We start from the raw sequence: 22,351 nt of genomic DNA on the forward strand, positions 1-22,351 counted from the left end.
AAGAAAAGGGCAAATAAATCTTAATGTACTGAACATGACCATGCTGAACAAGGCAGAGTTTGCAAACATTCACTTCTAAGAGTACTGCAAAGCAAAGGGAGACGGTTTACTGCAGTTACAGGCTTTTCAGATAAAGTTTAACAAGGTCTACCTTTGAAAAAACACCAGTCATTACTACTTTTTCATTTTATACTTGGTAGCTTGGTAATATTTATTCTGAACTTGTAGTGTTACTGCACACCTCGCATCCTGTCCTGAAAATGAAATTATAGGAAAGGCGGCAAACACTGAGGTAACAGTCCCTATGATATAGGCTCACGTGGTAACTTGGTCTATTCTGCTCTGTTTTGTTTAGGGTTAAATCAAGACACTAGCTAATAGGGATGATTTACAGGCTTTATCTAACCAGCACAGGCCCATATCAAGCAGATATATATATACCTGAAGTAGCCAACCAAAACTCCAGTCTTGACCAAAAATGAGAGCTTGGCATTTTTAAGGTACAGGCTATGGTATGGACATCTGCCTTCCACTTAGATGCATTTTGTCCTAAAAATGCTTTTTTCTTACCACTAGTTTTTAAAAAAAACCCACATGTACATAACATATTCTAAGTTAGATGAGATGAAACCTTCTTCAAAAAAATCAAGGTCTATACTGTCCTACATGTACACGTTAGTGACTACGGAGCATGGGGCATGGAACATGGATATGGTAGTTAACAAAGCTGAAAGTACAGTATTGTGATGTAAGCCTTTTAGTTGAGCAAACATACACATTTTCATACAATACTATGACTTGGGAAAAAAAACCCATAGCTGGCAACATTGTTTTTGAGTTTGGGGGAAGAACTTCCCGAAGCAATGGGCTTGCCTATGATATCACAAAGTGCCCAGTTTTGAGGACCCCAGCTCCTACAAGCATGTCACTCAGCAATATTTTTAACTGAAAATTAGATGTGAAATGTTCCTTGTACAGTGCAAAGGAGAAATAAGCACCTAGGAACAAGATGTACACTGTAGCCTACTGAGTGGAGAGTTTCCTGTGGAGATAAGTGGGAAATGCCTGAGGAGCTCTTAGGAAAAGGCATTTCATTCACATGTGAGACACCACACTAAGAAGCTACAGCGTCTGGTAGGCAAGTTGCTATAGCACACACCTGGAATGTCCAGATCAAATTCACATCCTTTCTGTGCTCACCTTACTGAAGAAATTGTTCAAGCACCAGGAAATACTCTGTGATAGGGCCCTCTCAATCCATACATGTATTTGGGGCACAGAAACAGAGAACTACTTCATATTCCACTTCTTAAGATCTGCATCTAGGAAATGGAGACTGTTCCCAGTCCCCAAGCCAATATATTTTTAAGTGATTTCGTACAAAATGCAACAGCTTCAGCAAGGGTAGTTGAGAGAGGTTCACTTCAGATCATTCTACAATCTGGTAGACATGATCATTTCCTAGTTGAAGGAAAGCAGAGGTTAAAGTCAGCTAAAGCAGACAGAGACTGTAAAATTCATGAATCTTTGCATTGTGCATGCTTTAAGTGCCAAAGTGCTGGTCTAAAATCTGGGCACGCACCTAAGGACTTCTTTGGAAACGTGTACCAGGTGAGGCCCTTCTAGGTTTGCTGTAATAGATCAACATAATTTTCCATGACTAGAGGTGGCTAGAAAAGAAATCTCACTTCATAAAATTGCATGGGCCTTTAGGCTTTTAGCAACATAATTCTGTACATGCTGAGAATACACAGATAGAATTACAGAAAGTGATTTGAAAACAAAAAGGTCAGCTTTCACTCATTGCATGATTTTTCTGTTATCACTAGTTCTAATGTATTATTGGAATCAATTGCTTTCTGTTTTCTCACTTAAAGCTATGCCATGGTGTGGCAACGGCTAAACAATAAAACAAGCTATGTACTTGCCAAGTATATTGTGATCCTCTGATTCCAGCCCAGCAGGCTACAGTTAAAATAATCCAGCTGGCTCAGCAATTGTGTGGATGCCATTCATGGTAGCACTGTGTAAGTGGCAGGAAGGCTAACTCAGGGCTTCCTTCATTATTTTGCCCTCCCTGCTTTAAGCCCACTAGGACAGGATTTGCACAGTCAGAAATGCTGATTCTTGTGGCTTCAGCTCCCTGCCTTGTGCTGTTTCTGGCAGCATGGCCCAGCTGTTTATGCATGTCTAATACGTCTCCTAAGGGCATTTGTAAAGGAAAACAAGTTGCCCCTTCAAGGAAGGTAGCAAACAATCTAAAGTCAGCTGCATTTTACAGAAATTACAGTGACTTGATTCCTACTGCGCCTCAGCCTGTGGCACAGAGTGTCTGGGACATTGTCAAGTTTTCACTGGGTTTCACAGCTCCTCAGTAAAGATGTAACTTGTAAAATATTTTTGTGTGGGTGAGGGAAGTGCATACCTGCTGTGTATCTAATTGAAAGGCACAAATTCATAGTGCCACCTTAGCCTGTTAAATCCTCCTCTTCCATCTCAGCCTATGCATGTCGTATGGTGGGCATTGCAATGTGGAGCTGCACTATAGCGTCAGCTACTGCCATGATGCAAGCCGAGTAACAGTACTTGACTTCTCTAAAACTTTCTGCTGAGTTCAGGATCTGCAGGATGGAGCTCTGAATCCTTTCTGCCAGGCTTTAAATGCCACTTCCTCTGCTCATACTGCTTGCTGGATCACATATTGCAGTATATTCTGTTTGACATTAACAAAAGTTGTTTTACAGAGTCTGAAAAGAAATGCTATTCAAGCAGATGGTAAATAGGAACAAAAGTTACTGAAATAGGTGTGCTTCCCTGCATTGTGAAATGACAGCCATGACCATAAGAGGAAGATCATTTTGAATAGTGTGTGCAAAGGGTAGGAGTGGAATTTTCCCAGTTGCAGATTTGTTCTCCTAAACTTTAGAAAATTAGATGCACAATACATCCTTTGTGTTCTCTTTTCAGACCACTGCATGTTTTGACTGCATTGAAATGTTTGGCCTGCAGGGTATTCAGATTTTAAACACTTTTGATTATAATTTTTCAGGGTTTAGATACAATCGATCTTGCTCGTCTTGATTCAGTTGTATGCTGGTGTCATTTGAGATGACCTTAGGTATCTCAAATTTAGGTGCCAAAGTGTTGGTCTAAAATCTGGGCACGCACCTAAGGACTTCTTTGGAAACGTGTACCAGGTGAGGCCCTTCTAGGTTTGCTGTAATAGATCGACATAATTTTCCATGACTAGAGGTGGCTAGAAAAGAAGTCTCACTTCATAAAATTGCATGGGCCTTTAGGCTTTTAGCAGCATAATTCTGTACATACTGAGAATACACAGATAGAATTACAGAAAGTGATTTGAAAACAAAAAGGTCAGCTTTCACTCATTGCATGATTTTTCTGTTATCACTAGTTTTAATGTATTATTGGAACCAATTGCTTTCTGTTTTCTCACTTAAAGCTATGCCATGGCGTGGCAATGGCTAAACAATAAAACAAGCTATGTACTTGCCAAGTATATTGTGATCAATATATGAGACATCTCCAGAGGACTGGTTAGTATGATACTGGAGATTTGTGCTCTGCTGGATTTGCAAAAGGAGGCTAGGTGCCTAATGTGACAGTACATGATTCCTTTATTTAGACAACTGAGTAAAACCACATGAGTCTATGCTGAGATAGTGGTTCTAAACTCCTCTTTACAGACATGAAGATGAAGAAGCACTACTAGGGTGTTATTCATTTAATCTCAAAGAAGACATCTAAAACAGTTCAGATGAATTGCATCCTAGAAATGCCTGTTTTTCATTCCTTGATTTATTTATATCAAATGAGTTTAGGCGAATAGCTCAAATGTATATTGTACACAATAGAAGTCAGAGGATTTTAGTTCCATCCTGGATGAAACATCTGGTAAACAAAAGACAAAAGAGACAACCTGCTGTTGCCTAATCATAAGATCTTCACTTAAAAAGTGCAGGACTAGAAAGAAAGGCAGAGACCAAACAAAGCTATAGAGGACAATGTACCTTTGATATACTTAGTGTGTAGCTCATTAATTGGCTATGGTTTGGCCCACTGAATGGGTAATATGATGAAAACCTTGTGATATTTTAGTGCTGTAACACATGTGAATTTATTGTGGACTAGTGAGTTCAAATCAGAATAGGCTTTTACTAGAAGAGAGGAATTCGGTATTTGTAGTAAATAATATTTATAGAGATTTATTTTTCTTATAGAGTTTTTGGATAAATGTTAAGTAACTAGGATCGAATATTTAAGAATAGATATATTAGTAAAGTCATAACAATCAATGCGATATAGTACCCTGAGTTTACTTTGAGGATATGCATACCAAACGTAGCTGATTAATCAATATTGTAATTGATTCATAAAAGATGAAAAAAAGTGATAACTATAAACTTTCTAGAGTTGCTTTTCAATAATCATTGTATCACGTTCTGTATTCATATTCTTTCTGATAAGCTGTGACTGTGATTGTAAAAGCACTTATATTTTTTAAACTAATCCTGATTATTTATCCTAAAGGCAGTAGCTCATGCTTTGTGTGGTTTTTGTGAACACATATTTCCATTAATAGATGGATTATTTATCTGTCATAAGCCAATAAACTAACAAACCAAAACACAAAACCAAGAAAAACTCTACCTCATTGAACAACTGGAACTCATACTGTGAATAAATATTTTTATTTTTCGTGGCAATATCTTCACCTTATGAAGAAGTTTAAAATAAAACATGCTGTGTCCTATTTCTTTCTAGGTCTCCTACGTAAAAGCTATCGACATCTGGATGGCCGTGTGCCTTCTCTTTGTCTTTGCGGCATTACTGGAATATGCAGCAGTCAACTTTGTTTCACGGCAGCACAAGGAGTTTCTGAGGCTCCGAAGAAGGCAAAGAAGACAAAACAAGGTATAGCTGCTCTTTACCTGGGGTTACTGGTCTGCCTTGACAGCACGCTGATGTGCAGCTTGATTTCTGACCTCAGCTCTTCTTACCCTTGCAGGAGAGTCTTATTCTAAAGTTTCCTTTTGAGTTTTTTACTCCTTGATAAAGAGCTGAAAACTAACATCTGGGTTTATTTGCAGTTCATGATGCTATTGATAAATGTCGATAGATTGGTCACAGATTCCAAGGATTTTATGCTCTTCTTACAGTTTCTAAGGCATTTGTACTTTTACTTGTGAAATCAGATTTTCTTCTAGTCCCTAAATATTACGCTATTATATGGCACTCACCAGCACATAAAGAACAGTTGAAAGCAATGATGTAGATCAAATGCCAATATTGTTTACTAGACAACATCCAGGTGTACATCAGCACATGCTTGAGACCTGTCTTTTCTGGTTCTACCAGAGCTAGTCATGCTAAAAAGTGAGATTCCTTAGCGGAGCCCACTGCAGAGTGACCAGCAGTTCTGCTCTCACTTCTAAACCACTAGTGACTGGTGTCTTTCCCAGCTGAATCCAGGAAACATGGCCACTTTAAAAAAGAGAAAGATGAAGACAATTTCCTCTCTACCTTCTACTCTTTCACAGATTTTCACTTATATTAACTTCAAATCTTTAGCAAAGGTACTCTTCGTGAGTATCATTATCATGTCATTTTATACCAGTGACTGAAATGTAGGAGTCTTGTTTTTAACCTAAATGTCAGTTTAGAAATATTTTTATAACAAATATACTTTTAAAATAAATAACAAATAATAAATATTTCTATAGAAATATATTTATTTTATTATTTCTAATATTCCTTGATTTTTAAGTTGGTAAATGGAAAGACAACAATATATATTAAATAGAATTTTAGTCCAGTTATTGTCACTGTCACAAACGTAGGATGTTTCATTGTTCGTGTATCTATTTCACTGGTTTTCAGTATCAGTAGGAACATTTAGGTTCATGCTCTACATATGCATTTGCTAGGTGAAGTAAATATTTGCTTGAGTTGCATGAGTGCTTCAAGCCACAAATAATAGTTTCCTTTACAAGAGGGATGACAACAATGGCACAAGGTATTTGTGTTTTGACAGGTCTGTCTAACAAACATTTTGTAGCTAATAATTTTTGATGGATTCTCTGGGAAGCAATCCAGTGCTCTTCTCTGTTTCAATATTATTGTCAGGTGAATTGAGATTCCCGTTAAGATTAGATTACAGGAGTGAGCAGAATGCTTGCCCATCTGCAGGCACACATGCCAGATGCACTGCCACTAGAACCCTTTCCTTTCAAAAAGAGCACGGCAGCAGCCAAAGTTGCTGTATGATGGGGTCTGTAATTCCAGTTTCAGATATGATATCTTCTTTAGAGATGAACAAGTAGGTAAGTAGCCACCAGTGTTAAGTAGCAGTATCCAGTGACATCGCTCTAAAATTATGAGGTTTTGTTCTACGGTAGTGGTTATTCATCTTCTGTGGGAATAGTTATTCTGGTAACTATTAAAAGAAAGTTATTCAAAACCAAATCACCAGAAGATCTGTGTTTATCCTAAGTCAGTTGATGCATGGATTCTTTGCAAAATGAGTAATGTCCTAACTGAATACAAGGAAATCTGCTGGAGACAGACACCTCTTCATTTGCAAAGGTTTGCTTTCTCTTTTCATATGAATCTGACTGCACAAATTTTTAAATAGTGAATAAAGTTGCTAAGGCCATCTATTTAGGAGGTGTTTTCTGCATCTCTTTCTTCTGTGTCTCATGATTTTCTCAGTTTATTTTGCCTTGAAAGTGATTCATGTTGTTTTGCATGATAGTCTTCTCTAACTGAGCCACTCTTCTCTTTGCGTGTTGTGTACGTGTGTCATTGTGTTACCACTGTGTTGTTCTCATTCTTGCTGCTGCTGTCTATGCTGACACTCTGGGGACAGGCACAGACTATGACTGTTGGGAATCAGAGCGTCGAGTCCGTGCGGCGCATGAATGGCTTGCGGAGCAAAGAGTCATCACCTTGCGGGACAGTGAATCAGATCGGCAATTCAAGTTCGAGGGTAAAACTCTAGTGAGAAAGAGAAAGCAAGAGAGAGTTTTAGTGTGTGCAGTGATGTCATAAATCAGCAAAATGAATGAATTTGATGGCATCACTAGTAGTCTCTTGCATTCTCTTTGCTAAATGTCTGCACAAAATACACAATACTGTCCCCAGCATGAACAGCAGTTTCATGTTGTACGTTCTTGTGGCCCATCCTTATTCCTTCTTTTTTTCCATGGTTGGCTCATACCACTGCCACTCCAAAACCCCCAAGGAAAGTGCATGTATATATTGCAGCCTGGTCTTGTATTAATATAGGGTGAGTAGTGGGGACAGGAGCATAGAAGACACCTTGAGACGGAAAATCCCACATAACATAAGCATTCAGATGAGTACATTCCAACAGAACTTGATATGTATAATGCAATGCATCTGTGTTGGTATGACATTTATTCCTGAACCGTCAACCTGCAGTGTTCCTCCTTGTGATGTCCTGAGCCCTGCTTAGTGGAGTATGAATATCTATGAATGAGAAAAAATTATTCATTGATTTCTTTTTATTTGCTTGGAGAAGAGCCATGGGGCTGAAATCTTTTACACAGCGTAACGTGTAGCAGATCTGAAGCAATATGCTAACAGCTGATAGATCCAGATTATGGGTGAGTTGTGGAGGTAATAAAATCAGTGATGGAGAAAGAAATGAGCTTGGTGTGCAGCTCACTGCTTGGTACTGGTGGCTGAGAAATGAAATGTATTCATTTTAATAAAATGGAACCAGGATTTAAGTCTTTCAGGACCTGATTTCCCAGAACAAAAACATTGCCTGAGCAGTTTTTGAGCTGTAATTGGCCTCTGACTTAGACCAAGGTCTGTAAAGTTATGTGATTATAAGTTGCAGATGATTTCAGTGGATTTTGTAAACCATAAAGGGAATTATTATCTTTCAAAATCAAAGCAAAGTTACACAGCAAAATTAGGATAGAGGGTTTGCAATGCAAGAAATTATTCACTTTCACAACTACAATATCAAACAATAGAAAACATCCTTCATTTCTGGATAATTTCTAACTGTAGAAATGATCATACTTACTCGTATGAACATAAAAAGAAAAAAATCTGTGTCTCTCTAGAAGATGTGACCCATACTGCTATTCTGCCACTGGGAAGTTGATGTCATACAACTACAAAATCAGTCCAAGTACTCAGTGTTGCATGTCTTAGCAGTCACCAAGTGCTAGTGGTCCAGCTAAGGTTCATGTAAGGCCCAGTTTTCTTCTCTGTAAGGAAAGCCTGCAGAAACTTGTCTTCTACTTCTGAATATTGTATATTACATATACAACCAGGGCAGTACACAGAAGGGCCCTGTTACTGCAATACTTTTGCTGCAAAGCCCTAAGAGCTGGAGCTGCACTGAAGTTGATTTCCCCTAGAGAACTGCCACCAAAGAAGTGACATGCTCTTGAGAGGTGAATGGAAGAGACACATCAAAACAAAGGTTTCTGAAGTAATGCTACCTGCAGCTCAGCACTTTTCTGCTCAAAAGAAGGATGTTTATATGCAGAGGGAAAGATAGCAATGTAACCTGTGGTGCCGCAAGAAGCCTCACAAGCAGGGAGTTTTAACTTGCTCACTGAATCAAGTGTTTATGATGAATGTGAATCTAAAAGTCACAGGCAAGTGACTGGAACACAATCAAGATGAGACAGCATAAAAGAGGGGTGATTTAATATCTATACCACATCATTCAGTGCAGAGAAAAAATAGGCATTTGGAATAAAAGTAGGCATCAAATCATGCCTGACCAGGATTCCTGGATTTAATATCTAGGTCTACAAAACAATAAGATACTATTCTTCGTTTTATAAGCCTGTATCTCTGTCACTGCTTTCATTATTGCTTCTGCTGGGTCTTGTTCTTAGTGCTGCAGTCCCTCAGAGCATTGCATGAAAGCACAAGACTCCTTAAGAAACCATCAGATCTCTTAAGCCAGAGGTCAGACTGGTAAATGTTTCTCTAGGAAAGTCTGGGTTGTATTGCTGGTGGTCTAGAAATTGTATTTACAGCTAAATCATTGACTTGTCATTGCATTAGAACACATTGCACTGTAAGAGTCTGTTGCCATTCTATATAGAATAAACCCCCATATGCTCAGGTAATCAGTGCTTCAACTCATCTGCCCTCCCCATGCAGTTTCTGTTGGAAAAAGCGTTCAACACTTGTCCTGAAGATGTGTGTAGACTTCCTGATCATAGTGAAATACACTCAAAAGTAGCAATACTTTGTTGCTGAGGGAAATAGTAGCGTATTTCTTATATATCATGATACTAGTTTTTGCATAGACACCACGCTGCAGAAGACGTTAGTCTGATAGTACCGAGGATGTAGTACAGTTTCACTATATCAAAATACAAATTTACATAGTGCCAGATCACCTGAATGAGATTTTTTTTTTTTACATATGATCTGTAATAATAAAAAAAAGATTTGCTTATTTTTCAAAATGATGGGTTTCCAGTGAAGCAGAACTCTGTTTATACAGGTTCAATCATCCCTTTTTGAAAACAGTAATTATTATGTTATACGATCGGTAGTCAAAATGAGTCACTGTACACTAGTATTCATACCATCATATCAGAGATGACTTCCTAAATTATATATGTGATGGTTACCGCTGTGACCAAGAATAGGGCTTCAGTTTGGGACCGTTAGTGTTAAAAACAATACTTTAGAGCTTGAATGAAAAATTGTGCAGCTGGAGGCTGTGACAGACTTTAATCCCATGTGCAGGGAACACAGAGCAATACAAATAACAGTGCTGCAGCCAAGGGGGTTCACATGCATGCAGATTAGCAAAGGGAGGCACAAATGGTGTTTTCAAATGAAAGACCTGGGTCTGAGACTAAGTGATTACAGCAGCAAAGGAGAACTCCACTAAGCAAAGACGGCAGCACCCAGTCTAGTGGTTCAGAGAACTGCTAGTCTCTGGATGGAGCTGCTAGTGGTGAGGTGGGTACCCCAAGTGCCCAAACAAAAAAGATGTGACTGTTGAGATAATACAACATTTCCGTCTTTAAAAAGGAGAATAGGGATGCATTGAGTAACAGCAATTTTCGAAGACCATATCTGCCATTTTAATCATACTGAAATTCCTCCATCAGACCCCCCAGACAATTTTCTGAACTTGCCCATTGAAAAAAAAAAAATGAGTGCCTTCAGCCTGACTTTTCCTTTAAAACACTTGCTACTACTGTCCTCGGTGGAAATATTTGCCCGCTAGCCTCTGTGGACACTGCACTCGGCGGGATGACGTGCACGGTTTGCATTACATAAGGTGCCGCATCATGTGAATAATGGAAGTGCTCAAGGAAAGCCCTTTTTGCTGAGCTATTTTTAATACTCACCAAGTGAGCTCAAGCGCACAAGTTTCATTGTGAAAAATAGGAAGCCAAGTCTGAATGGCTTCCTCTCTCACACACATCTTGCTTGCTTAATGGATTAAAAAGAGCTATCTGCTGTAAATAAACACCCTCAAGATATTGTGGTTACTTCTATTTCTCCAGGGCAATTGCATTAGCACTTTAATGTAACTGCATAGAAAAAATCCAGTAGAAGATAAATACACCAAAATGATCATTTAGCTTGAAGTTATAGTCCTGCATAAAACGGCATAGAACCAGTTAAATAATAAACACCATACATTTCAACATGTTGCCATGTCACCTTGTGACTTTGTTTGAATGTCCTTGTCTATCTTTTTTGTTGTGAGCTTGAATAGGCTAGCAATGGCCAAAGCTGACATCAGCCAAAGTATCTTTATTGTTTATTAAATGGACTTACTACAGTGAATGCAAACGTTGAAACAAACGCATAATTTCAAACAGGAAAAACATCTTGACATAAATCCTTAGTCTAGCTCTAGGTACAAGTCTAAAGACAGACAGGAGTCTCCAGAGAAAGAGTAAACTGTAGGAAAAGAAGCTTTTCAGCCATGGGTTTGATATCAATGGATCAAATATCTTGTAAGAGCAGTCTGTCCAGGCAGACAGATCAAGCTTACTGGAAATGCAGATTTTCCAGTGAAAAGCAAATGCAGACAAAGAAACAATGGAAGAAAGAAACTGTTTTTTATAAGGCACTGTTTACAAATGTTGTGAAAAGTGAAATGGAAGCTTTTCCTTCCCTTGCTGGAGGAGTGGAAGTAAAAAACCTCAAAGCAAGCCGTGTTTAATGTGTTTTACAGGTTCAGACACAGTAAGATGATGGACTATATGGGGTAGATTTTTCACCCCGAACCACGAAACAGAAAAGAAAAAAGATAGTTACATTTCAAGGGACAGAATTCTGAAAGCTAAATAAAAATTTGGGTTCATTAAACATTTTGTAATTCAAGGCAGACTAATTTATGGAACATGTAGTACCCATTTCTGAGAAGTACCTCCAAACATCAACTCACAAATATCTAGGTATCAATTAGATGGTAGAGTACACTTGTGCAAGTTCACAAGCTGAAGTGATGGAATCCAGGTACGAGAGCAGAAGCAAAGCCAGGAGAACAAAATCAGGAGAAAAAATTTTACAAATTCTGGAAAGCAAGAAAACCCAAACCAAACAAACCAAAAAACTCATAAACAAATCACTACAAAAACTGAGGACAGGGAAAAAATGCCACGCCCAGAGGTAGTGGAAACCAGAGAGCTGGAGAACTAATAGGGAGCTCGTAAGGCTGCAGAATGGTGAATCTTTGTATCTGCTGAAATTATCAGAGCAGCACCCCACAGAGTACTCTGTGGGAGCAGGGGACAGATAATCAAACTGTAGGGACCAAGCATGACACGAAAGCATCAAGTAGGATGTAACAGAATATAATGACTCATTCTGGCCAGCTTGCAAATAGTTTAGCAAATTACTCCTTAATGTTAAATAAAATACCAACAGGATATAAGCATCATAAGACTAAGTTTAAAAGGGCATTAATATTACAAAGTTTAAGAAGTGAGATGACAAAATAACTCTCTGCTGCATCACCTGGGACAGGTAGTACTGGAAAAGCCAGGGTTTTTTGTTTGCTCGGTAGTGTTACTTTGCTTTAGAAACTGAGTCCTCTCTTGTACCTACCCAGCATGCAGTGGCTGAAAGGACCAGCTCTGAACTGATGAGCCTTGAGGACTGAAGTTTGCACTTCACTCAAGTGAGTTTGTCCTGGTAGTTACTCATGAACAGCAGGAAACACGCCAGAAATGAACTCTGCAGTTTTCCAGCTCATGAAAGGTACTCTCCAACTGGGTGCAAATGTCTCATTTTTTATTATACCTAGGGGAGAGTGCAAACTGAAAATAGGGCAGAGGAAACTAGAAAGAGACAGGAAACGGTATTCTTATTTTTGATGCTTTAAAGAAACAAGAAGCAGCTTTTCAAGAACCATCTGCCACAGGCACAAGCTTTTGTTCCCCAGATTATTTTAGGAAATGGTGATTCTTTCACTGGACGTGTTCTGGCCCATCTCATTTCATGGAAGAAAAAAAATAGTGAAAAAAAAATTCAAATAAGTATTTCATGATAAAAAAACGAAGAAAGGGGACTTCAGGAGGAGCATGTTTAACCTAAAGTAGCCCCTACCCAAGACTCCAGAAAGAGAGTGAAAAGCCATTGCAGTCTCAATATTTAGGCTTAGGCTGCACAAGGGGGCAGGGAAACAACTTTGCCCCAAAGTTGGGTCCTTTATTCTTTATCTTTGTTCTTTATTCTTTATCTTTAGCTTATCTTTACTCTTAACCTGGCTGGAGTTAGGACCCAGTAAGGCCCTGGCTTCAGGGTTTCTCACTGCAGTGATGGTCAGATCCTCTTTCCAATGGGGGAGGGTGAAAACACCTGGAAGGAGAAGAGTTTCCAACACCATGTTGCCAGGGGTCTGTCATGACACTTCATATCAGTTCTGAGTTCTGTCCCAGGCTTCATTTCCAACAGCAGGATATTTCAGCATGAATAAATATAAATTAGTATTTCTGTAAGAGAATGAAAGGGTCGCGCAGTTAGACCCAAGCATAATGCAGGCTGAGAATACCAGCACTGCTGTATCTGTGTATTTCTACCCTGATTTGCAACTGTGCTCACCCTGTGCATCTCCAGAGCATAGTACACCAGTTGTATCAAATTACGTGGTAAATTGGTGAGATGGGCAAGTGTTCAGTAGGATCCATGAAATGCATATTTACATCTGACCCAATTAATCCCGTTCTCCACAGGGGATAGAAGCTGCTATTTGAATGTAATTAATTGTGAAGCATTCTGTAATGATGTTGTCCAAATGACATTGTGCAAAACCAAATTGTATTAACTAGACTGTTGAAACCTCATGCTGTCTCAAGGTCTCAAAAACTTCATGGGTTCCAGTAAAATCCAGTTTTTATAGTACTTTTAAAAAATAATTGCTGAAACCCTTTAATTCTCTATTTTTTTTTTTCATTTTTCCAGGGAGAAAGCTATATTGTTTAGTCATTCCTGTTCTAATTAACAGCCATTGCTTATGGTGAACTCGTCAGTCAGAGACTGATTCTGACAGATTCAGTTTGATTTAATGATCAGATATGTTTATTTCACTTGATCCACTGCTAGAGCAAGATGCTATTTACTTTATTTGTTTGCTTGTTTGTTTGGTAGTAATACTAATTTATGTCACACAAAATAAGCAGCTGGCCAACTGAGAGTAGATGGTTAGATGGGGAAGGAAATTCTCTTTCCTACAACATGAGGAGGGGTCTAGGCAAAGTTATACTGGAAGGAATAAACACACCTTGAAACTCCACATGTTCTGAGTGCTTGTTGCTGGGTCTTTCCAGAGTCCTCACAAAGTCCCATTTCAAGTTGTGAGCATTTGAAAACTCATTGCTAAGCCCAGCCACGGGTCACTAAAAATTTACCCACTTCTGCTCCTGCGACAGGACTCTCTCTGTGGCATCTCAGAGCTGGCACAGCCCTGGCTATTCCCACATAATCCTTTACTACAATAGGATCAATGTCAAGAAGGACTTCTTATTGGAAAGCTGTTTTCCAGTGACTGGTTGAATGCATCTGGCATACTGAGTGTGACAGAGTGTTTTTGGCTCTTGAATTAGCAGATTGGAAAGATCAGAAAACGCTGCTGTGTTTGCCTAAACATGTGGATTAATGAGAATTTCAGAATCCTGTGGGTGAATTTCTGCATCAAGCCTGTAACTTCTCTTTGAGTGATAGCATAACCCTTTGAATCATTTATCTTCTAACTTGTGTATGTAATTTCTCACACTGATACTGTGTATGCATTGGTACACAAACATATATAATCTGCTTGCATAATCACAAGTTATTTTACCAATGTGCCAAGGTTTTAATATCTGCATGATATCGTGACAAGACTCATAGGAGACATGATGCCTTTGTTTTCATGCTTCACCTCACTCTCTTCAAGTGGTTTTCCATGCAGTTTTCTGAGATAACTCTTTCTGCTAGTCATCTGGAAATGACTCATTCGTTTTTCTGCTAAGCTTTCCTGAACCTGCTTCTGGTAGAGAATTGCCTTCTGTAATCTTCAACTGTCAAAAGAATAACTAATTAAGAACTGAGATCACAAGCCCTGTTCATTATCTGAATTGCACAAATGTGAGATCTTGCATGCCGTTTTAGAAAAGCAAGTTGTGCTTTTCCTCTTCAGGTTGTAAAGTCTTGCAGGTACCTGCAAGGAGCTGCCCTGATACTAGCATGAACTTTCTGAGAAATTAATTTATCTGTTGCCTGTTAACTTATTCTAGCTTTCCCTTTCACTGCCATGGAGGGGTCACTTTTCTAACATGGTCTGTCTCTGTTGCCGAGTTGACAGGAAAGAGCTGGGCAACAGGTATTTCTGGAAAAAAAAAAAAAAAAAAAAAGGTTTTACCATGTTCATGGTCTTCAGGTTTTGCAAATCAGAGTGTAGAACCAGACACTAAATCTCCTCAGTTGCCCTATCTGCAAAATTTTGGTCTTATAGGCTTTTTTCTGCCATTTAACCATGGCAGACAAGGTAAGCTACAATAAGTCTAATTGACTGTGATACGACTACAGGCTGGTGAAATAAAGTGAACTTGTGCATCACAGGATGCTCTTTAACAGTCTTTGGTATCTTCTGTCTGAAAGAAGTATTTCAATGTCCTAACACTCTTTTTTTCACCATTACATACTTGGATGAATTAAGATGTGTTTGTCTGATGCCAGGTGTTTGATTGCATGTGCAGCATGAGTGCTTGTTCTGCATAAGTACTCTGGCCTAACTTTGAAAGGTTGGTGACCCAGCCAATGTATGGGAATTCCCATGTGAAACTTGAGGGATATTTTTATGTTTGCAGATATTTACACTAAGAAGCGAATACTCAAGTCTTCTTAAAATCACTTTGTGCTCTCACTCAGTAATTTTCCAGGCCTTCCAACAGACTATATAGGTGTTTCCTATAATCTTCCAGTGCCTCTTGCAGAAGGAACCTTTCTTGCAAGTTTTGAAAGTCCTTGCACCATCCTTTACAGAGGACCAGTGGTAAATTACATAGATATTCAACTGCAGTTTCCTTGTTAGGCCATAATGTCATCTAATCTTTCATCAGATAAGTCTCTCATATATTTGTGCATGTATGTGTGTGTGTGTGTCTCGTATGAAAAAAACAGAGAAGGCATAACATATTTTAGATATTATTCTCTTTACGTTAGCTTTTCACTGTGTTTCCCACATAGGTCACTGTATTTCTTTTGTGCCTGTCTACCTAGTAATTGCCAGTTTCCCCCAGGCTCTCAGATACTGACATGTCCTGTCATGCCTGGGCTTCATCTTTTCTGGATTTAGTAATTCTAGTTTGTCTCTGAGCCTCTTATGTTTGGGTATCATGTTTCTCACTCCAGGTAGCTTCACCAATATTTCCAGTAATTATTTCCCTAGGAAAGCTAAAGAGGATTAGTTGTTTCTTGATTTATCTGCTATCTTCAAAATTATTGTTGTATATAGCTTTTAAATTACTTTTTAACCTTTCCCTAACAAGGATGAGCTTAGTTGCTCTCCTTATCCAGTTTGCAAATCTGGGTTTTGGCTTTTCAGCCTAGTCAATGTGTTCTTCATGTAACATTTGTTTTCAGCTTAACCTTTCTACCTAGCAATAGCCAGATTTCTGAACAAAGCTCCCCTAGAACTGGATTCCTATTAGTTTTATGAAAGAGGAGAGAGTAGAAATAATAGGTGTTTATTATAGAGTTTAAAAAAATGGTTGTAAACAATTGTTTTAGTAATTCCTACAGAAGGGTATAATATAGGATTTAGATTTTTTTTTTTCAGTTTTACATCTTAGGCAAAATGAACTTGTCACCTGCTAAAGTTTAACATGATACCTTGTAGTCAGAAGACAAAGGGACTTGGTAGGAATGCTTCTTCTGGTCATTATCCAAACGGGGCAGCTGTTCGGCAACCCGCTGCCTCTCTTTGCTGTGGAAGGCTCCACCTAGACATGAAAAAAACCCAATAAGGTTGTCCTGTGCTAGGCCAGGGCTTTACCTAGCACAGGAAGCTCTCTGTGACATCTAGATGTCCTCAATGTATCCTCCTGGACTCCAGGACTTTGCAGCTCAAGGACTTTCTAAGCCAGAAGTTATATTTTTGTGATGAGTAACCTTTACTCTTTATGGTTAGGGCAGTCAGGTCAATGTGATTATTTATGAACTACTAAAATGCTTTTCTTAAACTTTCTGTGAGGTGTTCATATTAGCTTTTCAGCACTTGTGGGCCTAAGAGTACATATGGCCAGTGGAGCTGCCAGGAGAGTACGTTGGGGAGGGAAAATGGTGGTGGAAGCAGGGGGAGATCCTGTGTGAGGTTAATCAAGAAACAGAAATAAGCAAAGCTATGTATTAGATGAAAACGGAGAGGGTAATGTGTGATTTTGCAAATCATAATGCATAGCTGCAGTGTTCCATAGGTATTTGTAATGAACAAAGTGATACTGCATTTAGTGACCATGCCTGCAAGGAGACCAGGGTTGAAAGAGAAAGGACGAGAACTAGTCATGCTACTTTTATTTCCTAATTTGAGGTATTTCTGTTTGGACAATTGCATGTACAAAAGCAGGGAAAAATTTAGCATATTTGAAGACTTAACATAAGCCAACTTCATCCTGCCATTTCAGATTTCTCAGGTGGTGGTTGGGAGTCCTCAGTTCATGCAAGCAACGAAACAAAAACAATGGAAGAAATGAAGATTATTTGCTCCTAAAATTAAAAAAAAATAGTATAATGAAGGACTAAGTCAGTGTTGCTGTTCCTAATCTTCACTTTTCACGTCAACTTGAGCTCCTACATAAAAGCAATTGATTAACTGGCTGTTGCAGTTCTTTTTTTAAATGCTTTTGAGAACTGCCATTTTGTTTCTTATTTTGGAGATGTCTTAGATTTGTCTGTGATTAACTTTGGTGGAGTCAGTTCTGTATTTTCTGTTAACAGGTGTGTCTTTTATTATTCTGCCCTTATTGTTACATGTGTTGGATGTTCATGCAGTGGAGATATAAACTGTACTTTTTCATAGGGATGAAACAGACGTGTGAGGAAAGACTAACAAAATATCCAGAGATGATAGCTTTTTGCAGGGACAGAAAATGTCTTGAAATGTCTTGCTCCATAGCTGTAGATACTCTTTTTTTTTCAAGTTTGCACAAAGGATGTTTATCTCCAAATACATAACAGTTCCTTTTAAGATGCTCTGGTTCTGTATGCTCCTGTTGTACTGTTGCCCTGTTTCCCCCAAAATAAGACTTGCCATGAAAATAAGCCCTAGCATGATTTTTCAGGATTTTTGAGGATGCTCAAAATATAAACCCTGCTCCAAAAATAAGCCCTGGTTACAGTTCATAAAAAAAAAAAAGTCAATTTAAATAGTGTCCAGGCAGCTATACATGTAAAAAAGTAGTAAGTTTTGGGAGCAAATACTCTTATAAGGCCCTGTCACTGCTATGCATTCCTTGCTGCCTAGACTGAATCTCATGGGTCTGTCAAATATTTACCTCCTTCAGCTATGAAACAAGAACCTAGCTCTCCTGAAGTGAGGTCTTGTTCATTAGAGGGAGATAGAAAGGTATTTTCGAGGGTGTACCACACCTTATCTCTTGTGTGAGCTTCAGGCTGCCTTTACCCAAGGCAGATGCCTGCACTTCCAAAGAGCTGTACCCCAGGGGTACAGGGTTGACCAAAGGGTGATCAACATGCCATGGTTAGATGGGAGTTTTGACCTTTCCTTTCCCACAAGCCCTCCCCTCGTGCCTTCCATATCAAAGTGAAGATGTCTTAGGAATTGGTACCAAATTCATACGAACCTGGAGATCTTCTCTGCCAGCAGCTTTTGAAGCTTTGAAGCGAACAGGCTTAGACTTTACCCTCTTTGCATGTTTAAAGCATTACAACCTAGAGAAAGCTGTTTGACCAGACCAGTTATTGATTTATATTCTGTTCTTCAAACTACAAACACAGAATCGTAGTATGGCAAGGAACGGGACCAGAAGAGCCCTTAAAAGCCAGCTGGCACAGCCGGCACCAGGCAGTATGCTGGGAGATTTACAGTTGCTGAAAATATTAATCAGTGCTCTTAAACAGTTTCTTCTGTAATGTGCCCAATATATCGAGAGTGAGTTTAAGAGAGATTTGTGAGGCATCACTCCTCAGGGAGACCGTGAGCTGAATTATATCTCTTTGTGGATGTGCTGACCTGTAGTTGAGTATTTCTGATTTACAACCTGTAATTCTCCTTGACTTGCAAGTATGCCTGAAACAAAGATCAGTAAAAAGTCTCTGAACAATTATATACCTTTCTGGACAGGAATGGCAATAGACTCTTTCCATCCTTAGGCTCTGGTTCCCTTCCTGTCTGCAGCAGCACAGGTTACAGCTGCAGGTACACTGCTGAAACACAGCTATACAATTTTGTATCTTGTAACTTGTGCCAATCTCCTATGGAGCTGTTTGATTTCTGAGTCTGTGCTCTCATTCTTTCTTAGCACTGAGAATTGCCCTCCACCTTCTAGCCCCTTTTAGAGGTTATTCCTAATTTTATCTTCAGTCTGGAATGAGGAAACAGTTTTCAACACATAGATGAGGATTCAGGATTAATCTAATACTTATCTTGACAGTGATATAAAACCCATAAATGCATGATGCAGTCTAAAAACGCCCTGCCTGAACAATTAGCTCAGTAATCAGACTTTTAAAAAATGATGGCAGAGAAGCAGAGCTACGGATTAAGATGCACAATTGTTTTCTTTATTTAATAGAAAAGCATGCAGAATTTTAATTATGATCAGGGGATTTTAAGTTTGCTATAAGTACTAATGTGGATTGCTAACATTACAACTGTGGTTTGAGAAGGAAAGAGCACACAAGGCAAGATTTGAAAACTAGCACATAGGAATATAGTGACTATTTCATTTCAGACCCTGAAAGAGAACACATATGTGAAATGAATATGTGATAAGTGGGGAGTATTGTAATTCTGTGTGAGGAGTTGACAGGTCAGACAAACTGCAACCATATATTATGTGTGATGGCAAAAAGATCACATAATTTATAACCTTTGAAGCAACAGAAAAACTGAACACAACATTTTCTTACAGTGATCTAAGAAAGAACTGTCTCTCTTTTTTCCTTTTTTTTTTTTTTTTCTCCCGGGTTATATATAGCTGTTCGAGAGGGCCCTGCTGAGTGGAAAATGGAGCATATGATCAAGGGCAGTCCAGTGAGTCAATTTACTGACTAAGACTGTAGATTATCATGTCAAATATATAGCAGCAGCAGTATGAACAATAATGAAGCCTAGTTTATTTCTTTCCTGTAAACTGAAATAAAGACGTGATTGAAATTGTCACACCTCGGATTTACGAGCCAGATTCTTTTAATCATCTGAAGCAAATTGTCTTATTCTTTATACTGACGTTTATTTTAGGAGCCATTCCAAGACTGGCAAGCTGAAACCATCTGTAAAAATGCGTCAAACATGTTTAAAATATAGTCTAGACAGCCGTCCCCTCAGGTGATGGTTCAATAGTCTCACACTTTGAAATACCTGCTCCCCTCAGACCCAAAGAAGGGATAACTCAGCCTTTCATCCTGTGGGGAGAAATCATTCAGTGCACCGTCATGTGAAGGCACTGCAAGTAAGTGCCAGGATCCCCAGGAAACCACCCAGCCATGAAGCTGACAGGGCAAGAGGCTCCTAGAAACCCCAGATTGCCATTGAAAGGAGCCTTTTCTTGCCTGGTCTTCTGTCTTCCTGTGCTTCAGAGTTTCAGTGAGCAAGCATGAGGAAGGGGATATTGCCAATGTTGTACAGACTCCAGAGGTTACTTCCATTACTTTTGTTTTCTTTCCACATTACAGGGAGGACACATCCATCTGTTTTGTGAGTTTGTTTATGGTGTCAATCAATAAGGTGATATTGTCTATAACGTCAAATTGAATACCATCTGAAGATAAGCAATAGTTAGCGATATGGTAAAATTTCCACTCCATACAGAAGGGGTTCATTTTAATTTAGCTGTACAATACCAGGGTTCTTGTGTTTTACTGGTGTCCAAGCTCCAGGTGAAAGCCTGATCACATCTTGACCTGTCAAAATTCCTACATGAGCAAAAACTTTGAAAAATAACATTTGAATTGCAAGTCACTTCCATGCCTTCAGGGATAAAAAGAGTACATAATCAATGTTATTGATTTCTAAACTCCTTTCTCTAAGAAGAGAGCTGAGAGTAATTGGAGAGACATTTACTAACTGTTTGCTGAAGATAAGTTACAAAGCCCAAATATTGCTTATCTGTTAAGTATAATTTCCTGAAGGTGGTGTGTAAACTAATATAGCAATTAGCACAGTGTTATAAATTTAGCACATATAAGGAAAAGCAGATGGTACTGCTGTGATTGGACATGTCATTGGAGTATTCCAGAGCATGCCAATTCTTTAATCTATTACTATTTGCATATACTACTAAGTTAGTAAGTTTTCAGTAGACTGAACCAGCATGTACTATGCGCAAACAACAACTGTTTTTGCTGAGCTTTAAATTTAGAATAAAAACAGAATCCCATTTGCTGGTTTTGCAGCACTCATGTTGATTTTCCAAAGTTACAAAATGGTTCATGTTGCACGTTCTGGGCAGTCAGAACAAAGGCACAGACTGCTCCATGGGCCAATGCACTTGGCAATTTTCAGCTTTCCATGACAAGAAGAGAGAATGCCGTATGTCATGAACAGTGGTGCAAATGAGAAGTCATACATTTCAAAATGCTTTGTGGTACTGGAAACTCTTCGAGCAATTAGAAGCTCTGTGGATAGCCAAAAGTGGAAGATTTTAGTTTTTAGAAAATTGACTATTTCCTGGCTATTCTTAAAAGGTAGAGCAACACCTCTCAGTTCAGAGGTGGTCTTGGCAAGGCAAAGCTCTGCTTTTATGATTTCTCTTTTCTTTGGAGGAAGAGAATTTAGCCACAAAGGGCAGAAAGGGGAAAGACCAGACAGGGGTTGAGGAAGTAACTGAATTTTACAAGCAGAAGGTGGAGGTCACGTATTTGGAAATTGGTGAGGATGAAAGCATCGAAGAGGAGGTAGACAAGAGCAGAACTGGGAGTTAGTGAGGCAAAATGCGTGGTAGAAAAAAGCAGAAAAGGTGTTAAGAAGAGACAGGTGCAGAAGGAAGGAGAAAGGGAAGCAAAAGGACCAAGAGTGACTATTGAATGCCATTTCTTTAACCGATTTGCACGTTTTTCACACTAGTGGTTTTAAGAACCCATTCATGTTTCCAGCTCAGAGGACTAAACAGATCATGTAATGCCTAGTCATTATAAATGCACAGTGTGTGTGATATCCTACTGTGCAGTATTTAGGCTGCTCCCAAACCTACCATCTCTGATTCTGGTAGGGTGCTCCTGCCTGGTACTCATGAAGCTGTTGGATGTCCAGTGAAGTAGAAACCTGTGCTGCTGGGTCTCCCTTTGTCTCAAGGAGCTCCTGTACTGCTTCATTCTCTGGCTTATTAACATATTTTCTGAACACGATCCTTCCCTAGGTGTTATCTCCTCACAAAAGTAGTACCTCAAGGTCAGGTGGTTGTAGATCCTCAAAGTGAGTCCCGACCTACTCAAGGACAGGCTTCTCCAGAGCTCTGGCACTGAAAACACCAATTTAGAATAAATCTGGGACACATAAAAGATGAAACACACAACATGCACATTTTAGGAAGGCTGCTGGCAGAGTCACCCTTATTTTGGTGTTATTCTGTGCTCTTTCCTCTAGAAAACTTAATTGGACATTTCTTCTCCTATTTCCTTGATATTCTTGAGC

General features: G+C 39.0%; 1 protein-coding gene across 2 annotated transcripts in view; it reads left to right on the forward strand.

Annotated features, from left to right (window-relative positions):
* Window positions 1–22,351, forward strand: part of GLRA2 (glycine receptor alpha 2) — a gene marked incomplete at both ends in the record, with an annotated part of 126,136 nt that overhangs the window by 93,168 nt on the left and 10,617 nt on the right. For both annotated transcript variants that reach the window (XM_080344050.1, XM_080344049.1), the window contains one exon: window positions 4,786–4,935. In XM_080344050.1, the coding sequence (XP_080200176.1) occupies window positions 4,786–4,935 (150 nt within the window). The remainder of the gene's footprint in view (window positions 1–4,785; window positions 4,936–22,351) is intronic.

The sequence above is a fragment of the Nesoenas mayeri genome (assembly GCF_963082525.1).
Source record: "Nesoenas mayeri genome assembly, chromosome: 1".
Classification (NCBI taxonomy): domain Eukaryota; kingdom Metazoa; phylum Chordata; class Aves; order Columbiformes; family Columbidae; genus Nesoenas; species Nesoenas mayeri.